Genomic DNA, 19,459 nt, shown 5'->3' with positions numbered 1-19,459 from the left:
ACAAGGACAAAAGTTCATACATAGCTAACGTTACCGTCGTCAGGTTGCTTGTTAGCTAGCTAGCTAGCTCGCACTGTCTGTGCTGCTCTGCAAAATTGTCAGGCTTTTCACATTACGATAACACGCCAGCTACTATGCTGCCTCGTAATGTTAGCTGGTTAGCTAGCTAGCAGAAGTCCCCTGTTGTCTGTCATTCATCAAACAAAGCACGATGAATACAGCAAACGCGATCGGTAGAATGAACTCAAGAGACTCCATTGTAGATGCTGGTTGGAAATGTAGATGGCTCGCAGCTTCCTGTTTAAAATAGTTACGTATGCGTGAACGTAACCGATGCGTGATGTAGTGAGTGGTGTCCCAATTCCTAGGGAAAGATTTCTACCCCTCGTTGCTTCATTTTGAGGGCCAAGGGGTAGTGGGCAAGAGGGGTACTGGGATTGGGCCTAACTCTTCCCCAACCCAGAGGAAACAATCCACCGTTCTCCAGCAGAGAACCATGGCCTCAGATTTAGAGGTACTGAAGCAGAGCCTGACCCATCTGACCTCTTTCCTCTGTCTGTTCAGGATTTGATGTAATTGGTGTTACACAAGCTCTTCTCTTCGTTTTAAGAGATGTGTAGAACTAACAGCTAGAAACAACCCCCCAGAGAGAACACACATTCATCTGTATAAATATATTTTTATTTCTGTCAGCTCGGTTATTAAAACCATCAACATCAGTTTACATCGGCAGCTTTATGTTACAGACATGTACATTATTTCAAACATTACAGTGTCATATTAAAACACATTTTAATAACCTTCTGTACGCAGACACAGAAGGCCTGATTCACTAAAACACAGCAGATCAGTGCAGTTACAGTACGCAGTGTGAACAACTGTTAATCCACAGGTGGACTAGAGGACTGAGTGGATCGTGAAATCTCAGAGGACAGATCGGAGTGTTTACATGCACAGTTCAATGTGAATAATTCTGTTCTGCTGGTGATGCATGTAAAATATTATGATGTTCAAACCTGGATACGATCACATGCTCAGTTTTGTTTCATTTTCTGTTTGGTTTTAGGTGTTTTTTGTTGGCAATGTATTTTCACTTCAGACACAAGACATGTTTTCTGCATATTTCTGCAGTTTTGTTTCTTTCGGCCACACGGACAGTCCCACATCCAGGACATTCACTTCTGCTGTCCATCAGTGTTACTTTGTTATTTTCCCCCGAAGATAAAAGACAAACCGTTACAGCTGCGTCTCTGACAGCCGGACACTCGTAGTTTAACACAATTTTTACTTTTTAACAGATTATTGCGATTATTGTGTTGTTTTATCAATAATTCCATTTCAGCCCTTTTCAGATTTTAGCGTCTGCGTCCTGCTCTGCCTCTCCTCTGACTCTAAGGTCGACTCTGAGAAGCACCAGGGGCAGAAAGGCGTTCAGGTTACATGTTGCGTTAGTCTTTTAGTCGCTCTGAACTCAGTGCATGGCCGATGCCACGGCGGTCTGCTCCGATGGTCCCGTGGATGCCGCTCCTCCCTGGCTGAGGGCGACATGCGGCAGGGCGCTCAGCAGGGCCTTCTCCAGCTTCTGCTCCAGAGCGTCCAGGCGACGGTCAACATGCTCCTTCAGCCTCCTCTCCATCTCCTCCAGACGACGCTCCATGGCTGAGTCCAACTCCCTGCAGAGTGGAGAGACAATGACGGAACATTTGGTTAAGGCAAAGAGCCTGCAGAGTAGAAGTTCCAAAATTGAGACGTGCACTCTTTGACCTGTCGATTCACTCTGGTTTTTAAAGGCTCTGTACTGAAACTGAACCTGTTTGTATTAAACAGTTAAAAAGTGGAAACATATTTAAATCACATCATCATTTCAAGAAAACAGTTGGCAGAAGACTGAAGATAACTGATGTCCTGCTGCAGAGGAACTGAGGCATGTTTCTCTCATTGTCCCCTTCATTTTTTAAATAATATTTAAGTCCAAGAACGACACTCAGTGTGACTGATCCATGAACAAACATGAAGCCACATCAGAGACAAAACCTCAAACATAAACTCAGACATTAAAAAAGCTGAACCACCCACGAAGTCGGAGCTGACCATCATCTTCCCCCGACCTCAGCATCCTGCTGCGTCCACCTTACTCAGCCACTTTTCTCTCTGTGAGTGAAACTCAGACAGCTGACTCTGGGTGGGTTTCATCCTCACCACCTGGAGGAAAAATTCAAAACCAAGACGCTTCTCTATTCCTTTTCAAACGTTTCCAGCCTTCCTGCGTGTCTTTGGGGTTTCTCGGCATTACTTTTCACCCTCAAAGATCCAGAAGAATCCCAGTAACTCAGCCTCTCTCACAGCCAGAGGAAATCCTGACTGCTGCTGCTCAGTCTGTGTTTGACTTTATTTGGGAGAGACAGAGGCTGCCCTCTTCAGGTCAGGAATTCAATTAAGACATTCATCTGATTTCATAGTAAAAACTGGGCTGACATCAGTGTCTTTAAAAGCTTCTGTAAATAACCTGGACTGTGTCCTGGATAATCTTTAATCAGGGGAACACGTGGCTTTAAAAGCTCTTAACAAAACTACAAATGAAACATAATTTATTATTGGATATATCATCCTTAGAAACAGCAGCTGGAGCTGTGGTGTTGAACTACTTTGATTATGCTGCCACCTTCTGGTAAACTCGCTCCTCGCAGCCCAAAATAAGCTAATGAGAGTTGTTTTAAAGCTGTCCTCAAACATCTCGATGCAGGTCATTTAAAAACATGAAACCCTCTCCCCGCAGATTAAAGGTGCAAATTACAATGGATAGTTTTACAGTCACAAACTGTATCTGCTGCAAAAAATTATTCGTATGATCAGACTGACGAGGCCTCCGTTCTGCCGTTCAGGAAACTGAACATTCTCTCAGTATATGACTGAAAAAGTTTAATGTCACTCCTGTCTGACACTTCGTTTTCAATCTGCCACCCTGTCCTGCAACAGAGGAACACAACGGATATAAGCTCGAAGGCTGTCTGTCTGTCTGTCATCTATCTATCTACCTACCCATCCATCCATTTATCTATGCATTCATCCATCATCCATGCATCTATCCTCCATCTTTCCATCCATCCATCCATCCATCCATCCATCAACTACTCTGAATGTCTCTTCTCTTTGTGTTAGCTGATGAGTTGTTTCTGTGAATGAAACCTGTTTCAGCACAGCTGAAAGCAACGGTGTCCTGCACTCCTCAAAAAGCATTGTGGGAAATCACAACAAGAGGATTCAATAGGCAGGTTCGAGGCCAGTCAGCTCACAAGGAAAAAAACAACACAAAGACGCTCCAGTAACATTTCTTTAACATTTCACCGGAGCTAACTGTTATTAGCATCTTTGAAGCAAGCACACATGACACACTGTTCTTTAAAAACTACGATGATATGTTTGTTTGAGAGTTTATAAGAGCAGCACTTACTGTTCCCCTACCGTTTAAATCTAATTTAAAGTGTTAAACTCTTTCAGTATTTCAGCCTGAGGTGTTTGTAGTGAAACGTACCGCTGAGCTGCTGTCCTCTCCTCGATGTGGAGCTCAGCTGACGTTCTCTCTGAGCCCACACGAGCTGCTCTGCTCGGACAAAGAGCCTCATTCAGCAAACTGCAGTCTGTCGCAGCAGCTCGTAAACACATGTTTCAGTGATCGCAGAGTGAAACTAATGTCAGTGGTAAATAATATTTACTGACACTGAGCCTCTGCATCAGTGTTAGCTAAAAACAGCCGTTAATTCACTGAGGTTTGGTGCAGTTTGCCAACATTTGATGGATTCATACGCACAGAGCTGCTGATAAATGAACTCTATTGTGTCTGCGTCAGCCTTCTCCCTGCACTGCATGAACCACGGGTCAGACCAGATCCTTCAGCTGCTCACTGAACACTCACTGAACACTCACTGTCCTCTGGTAAACACATTTACAAATTCATTAATCCCTGTATCAATAAAACCTTAAGACCTAACGAATCCAGTGGAGCCGAGCCATGGTAGTCTCTCAGGAAGGGGCTAAATAACGCTCCAAAGTTAGGCTAAATTATGGCGAGGGAGAAACCTCTCATCTCAAGATATCTGAATGAAAACAGTTTCTATAGGAACCAACGACTCTCCTCTTTACAGATATGCCCACTCTATGCTGCTCCCATACAGCTTCTCTTCTTTCTGTGAGTTTTAATGAAGCCAATTTTTGTACTCATGTTTGAAAGTGTCTCTGTGAAGTCAAGTTTAATGTGTGTGTTTAGGTGTGTTTGGAATCAAACTTTAAATCACTTCACAGAAACCCTACCCCGACTGGAAGGTGGTGTAACTGCACAGTGACACAGACACTCATAGGCTCTGCAGAGAGTCAATGCACAACCATAAATTCTCCTTTATTTAACTACAGGACCCGTGCAGTGACGTCTTTCTGCCACAAGGTGGCGCTCCTTTATCTGATTACAGATCAACAACATGAGGCTCCTTCGTCATGCAGAGTGATGGCGTCATATGTTAGACAGACAGAAACGCCGTCACAGTGAGACCAGAGTCGTCTAATCAGCTGTACTGAAGTGTGCTGTATGTGAACACGTCGTCTGACAGGACGGACTCGCTGAACTTCACTCACCACGTTCCGTTCCTCATCACCTTCTCCTTCTCTGCCAGCGCCGCGTCATCCAGTCTCAGCTTCGTCACCTGACCACAGAGGCTCTGCAGCACAGGCAGCAGCTCGGGGCCCGAGCACATCGCCTCGCCGGGCCCCTGCCCTTTCAGGAAGTGTGACATCATGTCCGCCAGCTGTGCGTGACTCACAGGGCCTCCATTCTCACTGCTCGCTAGAGACGGGAGACCACAACACAAACTGGTCAGCTGCTGAGATTTGGGATTTTCAATCTAAGAAAAAGTCGTTAGTTACCAAATAAGTTGTGGTCAAATGACCTTTATGAGGCAGCAAGATGTCGGCTGGCGACAGAGATTGTTTTTACACCTCTTGAAACTCTTCTTCTGACCTGAGCTGTGTTTTAAATTCACAGTTTGATCAAGTATTTTCTCTGTACGAGACTGTGTACGCTTCAAACTGGTTGGTCATGATAATCAGGCTGTTCCAGGCAGGAGGGTTGCGCTTTAATTCAGCCTCGCCGTTCAGTATAAAACATAGAAACGCAGAGTGGGAGGAGCATTTAGCATTGTTGTTCTGCCTTTTAGCAGGCAGTGGAGGTAGTGGTGAGGCTAAATCGATGACTATGTAAAATGACACAAACCACATACACTGCTGTGTCAGACAACACGCCTGTTTTGCTTCTGGAACAATTTCGGTTCAGTGCAAAAAACAGCGGAGCCAGCATAAAATCAGATCTTCTTCACGTCAGCATTAAAAGAATCTGTTTGAAGGGAGCTACATTTTCTACATCTGACTGTGATTTTGAACAAAGCCAAATGTTTCATAGCTAATGTGAAGTCGTTCTTCTGAGTCTTCATCTTGTGCGCTCATGTTTGACCTGAGACAGATGATGATCCTTACCTGTGTTCTTGGTGTTGACGGCAGACGGCGGCAGGTCCGGGGAGGAGACGGAGGAACTGTCTGACATCACTCCGTTCTGAGGCGGCGAAACTTCACCTGCAGGCCTGATGGAGCGGACTGGAGGCTGAAGACACAGAGACAAGACTCCCTGAAGACTGAGTCCACATTTTACTGCATGTTAACATGCTGAAGACAGGACTGATGTTTGGAGACGTACAAAGGTAAATTACTTCAGAAAGACTTGTACTTGTAATGCAGCATCACTCTGTAGTATTTCTACCTCTATAATTCACCACTAACTCGAGTGTTAGTTTGATCACTTCATGTCGTCACTCAGCTGATCCAACACGGTGGTGAGGAGAGAGAGCCGACAGGCAGCGTTCGCTGCACAAACACATGTGGTTTGGATCAGAGCTCAAACTAGTTTCACTTCCCGGGAACTGAGATTCAGACAGGCGTTGGCACTGAGAAATGGCGCAGCAAGGATTTGAGCTGGACCCCCAAAAAATCTCTTGTTCCATCTGCCTGGATCTAGTGAAGAATCCTGTGACTCTTCCCTGTGGACACAGCTACTGTTTCAACTGTATTAGAAACTTTTGGGATGGAGAGGATGAGAGGAGAATCTACAGCTGCCCTCAGTGTAGGCAGAGCTTCACACCGAGGCCTGTCCTGAGGAAAAGCACCATGCTAGCAGATTTAGTGGAGGCCCTGAAGAAGATGGGACTCCAAGCTGCTCCTGCTGATCACTGCTATGCTGGAGCTGAAGATGTGGCCTGTGATGTCTGCACTGGGAGGAAACTGAAAGCCTTCAAGTCCTGTCTGCAGTGTGTGGCCTCTTACTGCGAGAAACACCTCCAGCCTCATCGTGACTCGGCTCCATTACAGAAACACAAGCTGGTGGAGCCCTCCAAGAAGCTGCAGGAGAACATCTGCTCTCGTCATGATGAGGTGATGAAGATGTTCTGCCGCACTGATCAGCAGTGTATCTGTTATCTCTGCTCTGTGGAGGAACACAAAGGCCACGACACAGTGTCAGCTGCAGCAGAAAGGACTGAGAGGCAGAGAGAGCTGGAGGGGAGTCGACAAAACATCCAGCAGAGAATCCAGGACACAGAGAAAGATGTGAAGCTGCTCCAACAGGAAGTGGAGGCTATCAGTCGCTTTGCTGATAAAGCAGTGGAGCACAGTGAGAAGATCTTCCCTGAGCTGATCCGTCTAATGGAGAAAAGACGCTCTGATGTGAAGCAGCAACTCAGATGGCAGCAGGAAACTGAAGTGCGTCGAGTCAAAGAGCTTCAGGAGAAGCTGGAGCAGGAGATCACTGAGCTGAAGAGGAAAGACGCTGAGCTGGAGCAGCTCTCACACACAGAGGATCACAACCTGTTTCTACAGAGCTACCCCTCACTGTCAGCACTCAGTGAAGCCACACACTCATACAGCATCAACATCCGTCCTCGCCGCTACTTTGAGGACGTGACAGCGGCTGTGTCAGGAGTCAGAGATAAACTACAGGACGCTCTGAGGGAGACAAACGTCTCACTGACAGGGACTGAAGTGGATGTTTCACTGCCACAACCAGAGCCCAAGACCAGAGCTGAGTTTGTCAGATATTCACATCAGATCACTCTAGATCCAAACACAGCACACACACAGCTGTTACTATCTGAGGGGAACACAAAAGTGGCAGTAATGAGTCAACCACAGTCTTATTCTGATCACCCAGACAGATTCAGTGACTGGTGTCAGGTCCTGAGTAGAGAGAGTCTGACTGGACGTTGTTACTGGGAGGTGGAGTGGAGCGGGGAGGGAGTTTCTGTAGCAGTCGCATACAAGAATATCAGCAGAGCAGGGGGCTGGATTGAATGTGGATTTGGACGAAATGACAAATCTTGGGCGTTATACTGTTACAATGAGGGTTATGACTTTTTGTACAACAAAGTCCAAACTCCTGTCTCAGGTCCTCGGTCCTCCAGAGTAGGAGTGTACCTGGATCACAGTGCAGGTGTTCTGTCCTTCTACCGGGTCTCTGAAACCATGACTCTCCTCCACAGAGTCCAGACTACATTCACTCAGCCTCTCTACGCTGGACTTCGGCCTCATGAAAAATCCACTGCTGAGCTGTGTAAACTCAAATAGTCAGAGGTCATTTCAGGGTTAAACTCTGTGTTTGATCTCCATGTTTGTTGCAGAGAGATGATTGTTGTGGCGTGTCTCCTCTGCACACTGATCAGCTGTCAGTCAAGAATTCTGGATGGTACTTTGAGTAGTTGCGTGAATGTTTGAGTGTCTTTAGATGGCGCTCCTTCCTGTGTGTGTTCTGCCATGGAGGCTGTCACTGCACATTTGTGCCTGTTTGCCTGAACTGATGTTTCTCTGCAGAATAATAACGGCGACTTCTGAGCTCTAAATGTCTGATCAATCTTTGTATCCATGTGTTTGTCTGTTGTTGTTTCTCTTCCTACTTTGACTTCAATAAAATGGTTACTTCTGATGGAGTGTATCACTGGAGCATTTCTACTTTTATTTTACTTTTTTACTTGTAGTAGTATCACACTGACGTATTAATGGAGTATTACACTGTAGTATATAGGAAGTCTGTTAGGGTTGTGCTATAATAAGATGCCCTATGAGGTAAAGGATCACATCAAAGAACAGCTCAGATAATACAGATACCGTGGAGTCTGCAGGCAGCGGCTGGTCTCTGAAGGCTGCTGGGGAGATGTTGGCTCCTTGAGCCAGAGCAGAGAAAACTCCACCGCCCATCAGGAGAGGGAGGAAGCCGCCCAGAGAGCTGGTCTGGTTCTAGAGAGAAACACAGTCCAGGGGTCAAGTTGATTTTCACTGTGAGCTGAAACTGAAACCACAATGTGCCCTGAAGGTGGGTAAGCATCTAAAACCTTACAGCACACTTTGGTAAACAAGGATCAGTTTAGTGAAGTACAAGCAAGCTTGTGTGCTCCATCAGCATAGTTGTAATTCTCCCTCCCTGCCTGAAGAGGTCGTTAGAGGTTAAAGTAACTCACTGCTCCTTTACTCCCACCTTCTGCTGGAAGTGCACCATGTCCATGAGGTTCTGGGCTCCTGGAGAGAGGCTTGTTCCCATCTCCTCAACCAGACACTGCACCTGCTGCATATCGATGCCAGGACCGCGGGCTGCGCAGGGCGGCAGAGGCTGGAGGCCCACAGTGACTCGACACACCAATATGCTGCTTCGACCACCCAGGGAGAGCAGCTGGGACACAGAAACAGATGACTGAACTCAACACAGTAATGAATACATATACAGAGTTCACCAACATATGTCAACTCTTTATAGATGTGAGGACTCTCAGTAGATGTGATACCACAGCTACTGCTCTGTGTGTTTGACCTCACTCTGAACACAACTCACCTTCACGTCACAGGCGGAGGACGGGTGCTCGAGGATCAGCTGTTTCTTGTAGAAAGGCCCTCTGTCTGAACTTTGGGCAACAGAGAGAGGAAACACAGCGTCAACATCGCCGCCCACAGCAGAACATTACTGAGCCTCAGACTCCAGCCTGCTTCTTCAAACTGGGGGCGTGCTGACAGACTTCTACTGTAAGTGTATGAAACTGTCTATGATAATAGACATAATGTTGTCAGACACTTAGAAAACCAATCTGAGCCTGTCAGAGACAACAACAAGCTATTTTAATGAACGTAAATTGGACGCAGGGAACACAATGCAGCCTGTTTCACTGCTGCTGGCTGCAGCACTCTCTCTCAGTACTGGACCATTTTCCAAAATTGTTGCCTTCATCGGTCATTTAGACACAAAAACTCGAGACAATAAGGTCCCCTAAAGTCAGCTAAAAAAACCTGTAAAACGTGCAACCCAGGTGATGCTAACTGTGTGTGTACCGGTCTGTCTGGACACTGTCGTCTCTCTCCCCGCGGACTGTCCCACAGTATTCTCCCGTCTGGCTGTACACCTCCATGGTTCGGGCCTCGCTGGTGACCAGCAGGTGGCTGATGGCAGCAGGTGAGCAGGAGCTGCAGTGGAGTGTCAGGACACAAGGAGACCCTTCCTCCGTCTGCTCCAACAGCACTGGGCCGCCCCTGTGAGGGGAAGATAAGTGCAAAGATGCGCTTATCACTCAGCTACGTAGGGCTGCAACTAACAATCATGTTTGAGAAAACAATGTGAGTAAAGCCTGGTGTGATATCCTGGAGCTTAAAGTGACCTCATCAAATGTCTTGTTTTGTCCAAACAACACGTCCAAACCCAAAGATAATAAATTTGCTATCATATAAGACCAAGAAAAGCAGAAAAAAACGAACATTGTAGAACCTGGAAACATCATATTTTCAGCTTTTGTGCTATAAAAATGATTGATTGATTGGCTGATTATCAAAATAGTTAATTAAATTACTTTTGATTAAACAATATCACACTATCCCTCTTCAGTTAGAACAAACAGTGGCGAGGTCTGATTGCTCACATTACACAAATTAACGAGCAATTCTGTCAGCCTTTGACAAAGCTATTAAAAAGGGGAGAATCCAAACACAGCAAGCCAAGAACAATCTTTACTTTCACAGCAGGACTTAACACAAGTGCTCACAAACATTATTAATCCACATTTGAACAGGTACGCGCTCTCAGAGTTGCTAAAAACTGCTCACCTGTTTGTCTCATCTCCCTCTGACTGACTGAGCTCCTCATCGTGATCGTCTTTGTTACTGACGTCAACAGGAAGCAGGATATCAGCCAACTGGCATCCCTCACCGGGACAAACCCACGCAGCTCCACTCTTCACGGCAATGTCCACCATGATGCTGCCGGGGGCCACAGGGACTGGAACCTACCTTGGAGACAAGCTGGGGCACAAAGTAGGAAACAACTTAGGAGGCAACAGTACAGTGCCTGGGATGTCCACTGACACAGACTCCAAAATATATTAAAACATGGATCTTTAAAAATATATTTTAAAAGATCAAAATCTTGGTTATTAAACCTTGTAATGAGCCAACCTCCCAGCGATTGTCTTCCTCCTTGATATCATACATGATGGTTGTCAGAGGTAAGATGTAAGTTGACAAAAAGTTATATATTTATTAATTTTACAGCAGTCTCAGTGAGGATTTTATTTTGTCAGAGTTCTCTTAATGCTGATTAAAAGACTAATTTTTAACCATAATTCTTATTCACTTTGGAGTTGACCTGTTATGTTTGAAGCAGCAGTATTATCTAATTAATATATCATAAAATAAAAAGCGCACCAGGACGTGAGCAGCATTCACACCTTTTAGGAAACCAGGAAGTGAGGCAGTCCTTGTGACACAGTTAACTCCATTTATACCTTGTTAAATGATGTTTTTGTACAAATCTGACGGCGCTGCAAAAATGTAGGACACATCTTTAACATTTTTATCAAGAGGACTTTTTTTACACACATTATCAGTGCATACTTTTTTTTAGATTTTGAAGGCTTTTAACACAGTTTTTAATAGTTTGAAGTTGTGAATTCTTGTCTGGGACGAGGCTGTTTTCTGACATAGTTTATAGTTTAGTTTATAAGTTAAAAAAATGGATGCAGATCAAAATAGTTTAGTATTTTTTAAAGGTTTTTTTGGTCAATATTTTACAGTGTCCAGCACAAAACAGTTCCGGTCTTTCATTTTAAAACAGACATATTTTACATATTTTCACACACTGGCTTCTTATTCTATTTTTTTCCTATTCAATATTTATGCTTTTTGAGTTTTGAAGCTTTTATATTTGTTTATTCATTTGTCTATTTGTACCTTGTTTATTGTTATGCATCGAGGCAAATCCCTTGTATGTGAAAACTTGGTCATAAATCTGATTCTGATTCAGAAGATAAGTTAGGAGATGATTTAGGAAACAAATCAGGACTGTCTGCAGTCAAGTCTGGATTTCTTTTCACGAATAAATAAAAAAAAATCCGTCACATTACAATAATATCTGATATGACACTGAGGGTTATCCTCACACTATGTACAGGATTCATTTTTCTTTCCCTGCTCTTCCTCCAATTTGATTTCAGTTACAGGATGAACCATTTGACAGCTATGATTCTTTGACGAGCATCTATTTTGATTTATAAAATGATAATTATCGGCATGATCGATTATATTTCACGTTAGATGTAAATCTTTGCTCCAACAGCAGTAACGTTAACTGTAAATACACCATATAGCTTTGCTAATATCGAGCTACTTTTACCTTTTTACCTTCAATTCCTCCGCTGAAACTGCAAATTAGCTCGTTTTCCTCCAGTTTGTCAACTTTCGTCTTCGCATTTCTTCAGACTTCTTTAAAAAATCCGGATGAACTCGATTTTAAGATAAAACTGATGATAAAACGGTGAATTTTCCACTTCAAGCTAACGCTAAACTCTCTGCATCAGCACGCGACGGGATGTTGTGGTGTGACGTCATTAAACAGCGACCACTGATATGTCAATCCAGGAGCTACTTTGGTAAATAAACAGTTTTTTATTTCAAATTGTTAGGAAAGATAACTCTACGAGCTGTCTTAGTAAGAATGTGACGTTATTAAGCGTTGTGTTAAAGCCCATGATATGTTTACACTGCCGTGAATGGTGAGTGGAAAGCTACATCTTGATTCGTGAACGTTAGCATCGTAGCTAACTAAGCTAACAGCGTTAGCTTTGAGGCTAAAGTTTGAGGTTAAAGTACTAATATTACACTGTTAAAATATTGCACTACAAGTTCTGCATTTAGAAGTGCGTTTTACAGATGTAAAACAAGTATTAGCAAACATGTGTAAAGTACTTTAAGTATTAAACTTATGTAAACTGATCCATGTTGACAGTCTTTTTCCTTTCCTATCTGATGTTTGTGAATTAATATGACTCCAGTTACAAAACAGTAAGGACTGTAAATAAACAGGGTTCCCAGGGTGCTGGAAAACCTTCACAGTCTCATTTCCCAGGCCTGGAAAAGTCATGAAATTAATTAATTTTGATGAAAGACAGGCCATGGAATTGTGTTGTGTGTAATGAAATTGTTACATTAATCTTTTAGTGGATCTTATTTGGGCTGTTCCCTTCAGGGTCGCCAGAGCTAATCATCTGCCTCCATCTAACCCTGTCCTCTGCATCCTCTTCTCTCACACCAACTGACTTCATGTTCTCTTTCACTACATCCATAAATCTCCTCCTTGGTCCTCCTCTAGGCTTCTTGCCTGGCAGTTCCAACCTCAGCATCCTTCTACTGATATAGTCACTATCCCTCTTCTGAACATGTCCAAACCATCTCAGTCTGACCTCTCTGACTTTATCTCCGAAACATCTAACATGAGCTGTCCCTCTGATGTACTCATCCCTGATCCTATCAAAACAACCTGTCTTCAGCTTTGTGACGACGACTTTTCCACCTGATCCAGACGAGTTTATTTAGCAACACGTAAAGGAAACTTCATTCTTCAGTTTGTCACAAACATTCAACATCAACACATCTGGAGATACGCGCTTTTCACTGGACAGGAAGTAACTAAAGCTGCCAGATGGATGTAGTGCAGCAAAAAGTACAGTATTTTCCTCTGAGATAGAACAGGAGAAAGTTACATTAAAACAGAAATACTCAAGTAAAGTACAAATACCTCAAATTTGCACTGAAGCACAGTACTTGAGTAAATGTACTTAGTTACATCCCTCCCTGCATTTGGACTTTCTGTTGATCTTACAATACCCGAGCTAACTTGTAAACAAATAATGGCTCTAACTTTTTTTTAAAGCAGGGGATGGACTTCACAGAGTGCTACAGAGACACCGTCTCCAGCGTCGCCGCCGCAGCTCGCTCGGGCTGTAGGAAGCGGGTGAGGAGGCTGATAAAGAGAGGTTTCAGCGTGGACTCTCGAGATAACCGTGGCTGGAACGCCCTGCACGAGGCGGCAGCTGCTGGCAGCAAAGAGTGTGTGCAGGACATTTTGTCTGCTGCAGGAGGTAAGAAAGGGTTGTTGTTCTCACATGTTAGAAGCTGGACACAGAATAATTGTTTAGTTTTCTGGAGAAATAATTAATTTTCTGGACTCAGTATTTTTGGCACTAACTTGGACTCAACAGTTCAAAACCGAAATATTCAATTTACAGTTGTAGAGACAGAGAAAAGCTAAAAATTCTCACATTTAAGAGAGACTTTATTGTCATCGTCTGTGCACAGTGCAGTACAGAGAGAAGCGAAATTGTGTATCGCTGGTCCTCAGTGCAAAACATAAAGAATAAAATAAGTATACAACATACAGTAAGGTGCAAACAAGAAGATACAAGTACAAACATGTAGCGCAAGAGTAGAAAAATATAGTTTTAATTAGAGCTGCAATGATTAATCTGTTAGTTGTCTACTAGTTTGATTATCGAATAATCTTTTCGTAATATTTTAAGGGGGAAAAAGTCAAAATTCTCTAATTGAGCTTCTCAGATGTGAATATTTTCTGGTTTCTATCCTCCTCTGTGACAGTAAACTGAATGTCTTTGGTTTGGGGACAAAACAAGATGTTTAAGGACGTCATCTCAGGCTTTGGAAAACACTGATCGACATTTTTTTGACCGAACCGAATAGATTAATCATGAAATTTAACCACAGATTGATCAACAATGAAAGTAGTTGTTAGTTGCTGTTAAAATGTCCACATAAATATGGTGGAACCAGAGAATGTTTTGCAGTTTTTCTTGATTAAATACTTTATTTTTATCAAAATTGCTGATAAATTTCCTGATTATCGACTAATTGAATCAGTCAACCCCATCAGCACAAGTTTATCAGCTTTTATTGAGAGTCAAATACTTAAGTGAGAAACAACTGATGTTTTTCTGTTTGCGACAGTGCGAGTGGGCTCCTCCCGGGGCTGCAGTGCCTATGTGAACTCTTTGACACATGAGGGGGAATCTGCATGTTACCTGGCGGCGCAGCGTGGACACCTGGCCGTGGTCCGACTCCTTTTGAAAGCCGACGCCAATATCAACCAGCTGACGAATGACTTGTCCTGTCCTCTGTACGCAGGTACAACACCTGCGCATGTTTTCACTCCTGTATTCACCTCTCTTTAAAGTAAAATAGGATGTGATTGGATGAATTCTGTCTGCAGTATTGATCAGCTGTTCTCTGTTTTCTGACAGCTGTAGACGGCGGGTACACGGAGGTTGTAGAGCTGCTGGTCAGTAAAGGTGCCGAGGTCAATAGAACACACACAGCGTCCTGCTGGACCTGCCTTCACCAGGCTGTTTATAAGGTGATAATGGGACTCGAAACACACACACACACACACACACACACACACACACACACCCACACCCATGCACACACACACACACACACACACACGGACACAGGTCTTTCCCAACTTGTTATACGCCTCTATGCCGGTGACAGCCATCTTTTTGAACATGATATCTCAAGAATGCCTCAAGAGAATTTCTTCAAATTTGGCACAAATGTTCACCTGGACTCAATAATGAAATGATAGGATTTTGGTGGACAAGGGTCAAAGATCAAGGTCGCTGTGACCTTGTGAACGTGATATCTCAAGTGCACCATGAGAGAATTACTTTAAATTTGGCACAAACGTTCACTTGGGCTGAAGATTAAACTGATTAGAATTTTGTGGTTGAAGGTCAAAGGTCATGGTCAGTGTGACTGATAACTATAACTCAAGAATTCATTCACTAATTATGACAAAACTTGACACAAATGTCTAACAGGATAAAATAATGAAGGTCAAAAGGTCAAAGGTCAGCTTAACTGTGACATCATCATGTTTTAACGTCATATCTCAGGAACAGAAGGGGAGACATTTGGTCAGATACTGAATTGGTGACTCTAATCTTGAAACTGTGCTGATTGTATAGATCTCCTGTGTGTGAAGCGTCCATGTTTTCACTGACATGGATGGAGACTGTCAGAGACACTGGACTGGTGGGCGGAGTCACACAACCGCAGGGTGGTAATTCTAGTTTTATTTTTATATCCTAGGGTCACAGTGAAATAGTGCGCATACTGGTCAGTGTGTGCAACCTGGAGGCACTAGATGACCACAAGATCTCTCCTCTCTTTGTGGCTGCTCAGTACGGACAGCAGGAATGCCTGGAAATCCTTGTTAATGCTGGTAAACTGCTGTTTTTCTTTATTCCTTTATGTGCATTTGTTCAGAGCTCTAAGTAAAACTTTGTTGAGATTTAATGTTAGCGCTCTCCTTTTGTGTCCCAGCTGCTCTCTCTGCCCCTTCTTTTCCCTCCTCTCTGAAACCTTACAATAAAACACATGATGAACTGTGTTTTGTCACTGTAGGAGCAAATGTGAACACCCAGGCAGCTGATCTGGCCACACCGCTGCTCATCGCCTCTCAGGAGGGTCACCAGGCATGTGTGGACTTCCTGTTGGACCACGGAGCACAGCCGGACACAGCCTGCAGTAACGACTGGCCCCAGCTTCCCATTCATGCTGCTGCTGAGTTTGGCCACATCGGGTACCGACTCTTAACTTGTCTTTAAATCACGTATTGTTGGGCGGCGACTCCCAACGTTTTTATGGGGCTCCCACGGTCATGAAATTCCTGGAAAAGTTATGAAATGAGAAAAACTGTTTTCCAGGCCTGGAAAAGGTTTGGAATAAGTCCAGGACTAACATTTTTGTCACGTCTCATCACCAAAAATGAAACAGATTTCTTCTTAGTTTTTCTTATCAAGATCAATTTTTTGCTCGTCATCGTCTCATTTCTGTCATAGAAACAAGGTCTTGACCAAATTAACACTGTACTGCAGACGTTCCTGTTATCTTACATCTCAGTGTCTGCTGTGACAGCTGATGCTGAACATGTTACTCTACCATCCAGAGGAGGCACTGTGCTTTTTCCCTGATAATGACTTTGTGATAAAGTGATTCTTGGTGTTTCAGGTGAATTTCACAGGATGCTTTTAACCTTCTGGTATTTTGTGAATCCAGGATCCTGAGGAGGCTGATAGCTGTCACGGATCGTGTATGTGACCGCGGTGATGGCATGGTGAGTCCGCTGTACGTGGCCGTCCACAGCCATCAGAGCCAGAGTGTGGAGACGCTCCTGAGGGAAGGTTACAGCCCAGATGCCCAGGACTGCACGCACATCCTGGGCATCCGTTCACCACTCTCCTTCGCCTTGTGTTGCACATCCAATAAACCACACAGGTGTGTTAGAAAGCATGTTTGACCTCTCTCACACACACACAGTGGATTTGTTCTTGATTTGGGTTAAAATCTCTTTCAGTGAGTCAGTGAGGTTGCTGGTAGCTTCAGGAGCAACTCTGAGCGAGGAGGACTGGATTTATGCCTTGGCCACCGACAAAACAGAGCTGCTGAAACTGATACTTGAGCACAGATGGATCCCTCGACCGGAGACTTTGACTGACAGAGACTGTTCTGCACCGCATCATCGTGGGAAAACGCTAACGCTGCAGGAACTGAGGGAGCTGCTCTGTGTGGCACTAAACCAAGTGCACTTTGCAGCCTGCTGGCTTCCTCTGCTTCTGAAGGCAGGGCTGGAACCGTCTCTGCTGCTTCAGCCCTACATGTAAGTCTCACTTTTTGGTCGAGTATCCAATGACTCTAAACACGATACATCACTTTCTGTCCTCAATGCTTTCTAGGTTGGAGCAGGCGGACAGTGAGGTGTTGAATTACCTGCTGGAGTTTGTAAACTGGTCGACTGTGTCTCCTCCTCTGAAACATATCCTGGATCGAAGGCGGGCGGAGAAGACCTGGGAACCACATTTTGGTACACTGACAAAACACACACTGCAGATTTGCTTTCAGTAATCTGTAGTAAACTTCGATTGCTGATGTTTTTTTTCTCTTCCTCCCTTTAGACTCCATTCCCTGTCTTTCCCACATGTGTCGGCTGCAGGTTCGGTCAGTGCTCGGACCAGATCTGCTGATGAGGAGCGATGTAGTCCAGCAGCTCCCTGTGCCCTCCCCACTCCACCACTTCCTCCAGTTCAGAGAAATCCCAGAAGCTTCCTACACACACTCACCGCCGTCACCACTTTCAAATCGACTACAGGGATACCGCAGCACACACCAGCACAGACATGTTCTATAACCCCAGCCAGGCTTCCTCTTCATGTTGCTTTGAGGTCGTTTAATTCCTCGTCTTTCATCCTCTGTCAGTTTGTCACAGCTCCAAGAAACCCAAGAATCCAAGTGTCTTTTGTGGCTGCACTGTCTCAGCAAATGGAAATATTTTGAATGTTTTGTGCATCATTTTACACACATTCCCTCAAAATTCAGCAGATTTGGTTGCTTTGGTGACGTTAGGAGAAGAAGACATTCTGTTGGTTTTTAGAAAGTTTGACTACACAGGTGAGCCAGAGAGGTCTAAAAAGAGAAATCTAGTTTGGTTAAAGGTCCAGGGTGTCGGATTAAGAGGGGGGTCTATTGACTGAAAGTGAATATAATCTGATAAGTCTGTTTTCTTTAGTGTATAGTCACCTGAAAATAAGAATTGTTGTGTTTTTGTTACCTTAAAACAAAATGTTTATGTCTACATAGGGAGCAGGTCCTCATCTAACACTGATTATTTAACATGAAACTGCTTTATTTACTGTTTTTACTGGTTTAATCAGCTGGTTTGTTTTGGAGAGATGACTTAATTTCACAGCTCTTCTATACTTTTCCAAATGTTATGGGACCAAATGGATCAAATCCTGACATTGAAATGAGTCATCTCTCGGGGGTTGTGACACTGATTTACAGATATCTCGTTCCCAATGTAAGTCTATGGCGAAAAGTCTTTTTGGGCCACAGGTCATCACGTAAAGAAAATTGGCTTCAAAGCCTGACACACTTCTGGGGCCTGGTCGAAGGTTTCCTGTCAGAAAGGTGAAGATTTGGAAAGAAGTTGTGGTTTGGATTAAAATGAATAGATTTCTGTCAGAAAGGGCTCTCTTAGAAAAAGCCTACAAGGAAAATTCCTCCATGAGCAGACTACTCCTCTTCCACAGAGACCGCCATATTGTTTCTACAGTAGCCTGGAAAGGACAAACCAACCACTCTAGAGAGAGACATTGGAGTCGCCATTGTTGGCCCCTGTAGTTCTCCTACATGCTTGACACACGCACACAAAGTTTCAGTAATTTATAGTCTACTTCCTCACCACTAGATGCCACTAAATTCTACATACTGGACCTTTAACAGGAGCTTAGAAGATGACTTTATAATCAGAGCTGCATCAGTTATTTGTGGAGATAGATTTGTTTCAATTATGATCAATAATCTGTGTGTAAATGTGCAGTCTATAAATACAAAACAGCTTTCACAAATACAGAAGAAGATTAGTAAACACTCAGAAATATTTTGCAAATATAAAACAGATTTCCAAATACACAAAATCCACAAGGGTATAATTTAGAGTTACAAAAAAACTACTAAACTACATTTACAAATACCTGTTGAAAAGTTTTGAATGTCAGGATGATGGTCACAATTGCTTTTCATTTATTTTTTAATTGATTTAATGTATGCTCAGATTTTTTTATTTGTGGAATTTGTGTATTGCAGATCTGTTTTAAATTTGCAAAATAGTTGTGGGAGTTGACAATTTTTTTTTATATTTGTGGAAGGTATTTTGTATTTACAGATTGCACATGACAGAGTGTAGATGTGCTCACACAAATAATAATGAAACAAATCTATCTCCATAATTAGTCAATTAATCGATTTAGCCGATCAACAGAAACTTCATTGGCAATTGTTTTGATAGTGGGATAAGGCTTTTAGTGATTTTTACACAGAAAAGGCCAAAAAAATTGCAGGTTTCATGTATGTTTAATTGGAGAATTAAAGCTTTTCTTCATCACACATTATAATAAAGTGAACAAAAATGACTTCACTCATTTGCATATTGTAACACACACACGCGTTTCTATGGTCCAGCAGCAATTATGGTTTAATTTATTTGAAT

At 43.4% G+C, this 19,459-nt stretch overlaps 3 protein-coding genes across 5 annotated transcripts; 2 read left to right on the top strand and 1 right to left on the bottom strand.

The window, feature by feature from the left end:
* Nucleotides 1–665: 665 nt before the first annotated feature.
* lg20h10orf88 (linkage group 20 C10orf88 homolog) lies at nt 666–11,921 on the bottom strand. 2 transcript variants are annotated; one of them, XM_049563363.1, is made up of 9 exons: nt 11,732–11,921; nt 10,168–10,362; nt 9,403–9,600; nt 8,912–8,981; nt 8,561–8,752; nt 8,194–8,322; nt 5,521–5,644; nt 4,627–4,834; nt 666–1,673 (listed from the first exon to the last, which is right to left on the bottom strand). In XM_049563363.1, exons 2-9 carry the CDS (start codon nt 10,314–10,316, stop codon nt 1,472–1,474), a joined length of 1,272 nt encoding a protein of 423 aa, XP_049419320.1. In that variant the 5' UTR covers nt 10,317–10,362; nt 11,732–11,921; the 3' UTR covers nt 666–1,471. The 2 variants fall into 2 exon arrangements, with proteins under 2 accessions (XP_049419320.1, XP_049419321.1); XM_049563364.1 differs by having other exon boundaries at nt 11,740–11,921.
* LOC125880654 (tripartite motif-containing protein 16-like) lies at nt 5,651–8,168 on the top strand. Its single transcript, XM_049563329.1, has one exon. It carries the CDS (start codon nt 5,992–5,994, stop codon nt 7,654–7,656), a length of 1,665 nt encoding a protein of 554 aa, XP_049419286.1. The 5' UTR covers nt 5,651–5,991; the 3' UTR covers nt 7,657–8,168.
* Nucleotides 11,922–11,934: 13 nt separating the features above from the next.
* asb3 (ankyrin repeat and SOCS box containing 3) lies at nt 11,935–19,382 on the top strand. Of its 2 annotated transcripts, none has more exons than XM_049563327.1 (10): nt 11,935–11,987; nt 13,268–13,475; nt 14,356–14,532; nt 14,649–14,761; nt 15,502–15,634; nt 15,817–15,994; nt 16,471–16,689; nt 16,769–17,071; nt 17,148–17,275; nt 17,367–19,382. In XM_049563327.1, exons 2-10 carry the CDS (start codon nt 13,274–13,276, stop codon nt 17,597–17,599), a joined length of 1,686 nt encoding a protein of 561 aa, XP_049419284.1. In that variant the 5' UTR covers nt 11,935–11,987; nt 13,268–13,273; the 3' UTR covers nt 17,600–19,382. The 2 variants fall into 2 exon arrangements, with proteins under 2 accessions (XP_049419284.1, XP_049419285.1); XM_049563328.1 differs by having other exon boundaries at nt 11,941–11,987; nt 13,271–13,475.
* Nucleotides 19,383–19,459: the final 77 nt, after the last annotated feature.

This window comes from Epinephelus fuscoguttatus, linkage group LG20 (genome assembly GCF_011397635.1).
Source record: "Epinephelus fuscoguttatus linkage group LG20, E.fuscoguttatus.final_Chr_v1".
NCBI lineage: Eukaryota > Metazoa > Chordata > Actinopteri > Perciformes > Serranidae > Epinephelus > Epinephelus fuscoguttatus.
This window is presented reverse-complemented; position numbering and strand designations above follow the sequence as displayed.

Excerpts from the sequence above, each read along its gene's own strand:
- LOC125880654 (XM_049563329.1), top strand. The coding sequence starts at position 5,992 with ATGGCGCAGCAAGGATTTGAGCTGGACCCCCAAAAAATCTCTTGTTCC.
- lg20h10orf88 (XM_049563363.1), bottom strand. The coding sequence starts at position 10,316 with ATGGTGGACATTGCCGTGAAGAGTGGAGCTGCGTGGGTTTGTCCCGGT. Across the intron at positions 9,601-10,167 it reads GAGGGAGATGAGACAAACAG|GGGCGGCCCAGTGCTGTTGG; the intron begins GTGAGCAGTTTT and ends TTCCCCTCACAG. Across the intron at positions 8,753-8,911 it reads CCTCCGCCTGTGACGTGAAG|CTGCTCTCCCTGGGTGGTCG; the intron begins GTGAGTTGTGTT and ends TCTGTGTCCCAG.
- asb3 (XM_049563327.1), top strand. The coding sequence starts at position 13,274 with ATGGACTTCACAGAGTGCTACAGAGACACCGTCTCCAGCGTCGCCGCC. Across the intron at positions 13,476-14,355 it reads CATTTTGTCTGCTGCAGGAG|TGCGAGTGGGCTCCTCCCGG; the intron begins GTAAGAAAGGGT and ends TGTTTGCGACAG. Across the intron at positions 15,995-16,470 it reads GCTGAGTTTGGCCACATCGG|GATCCTGAGGAGGCTGATAG; the intron begins GTACCGACTCTT and ends TTGTGAATCCAG.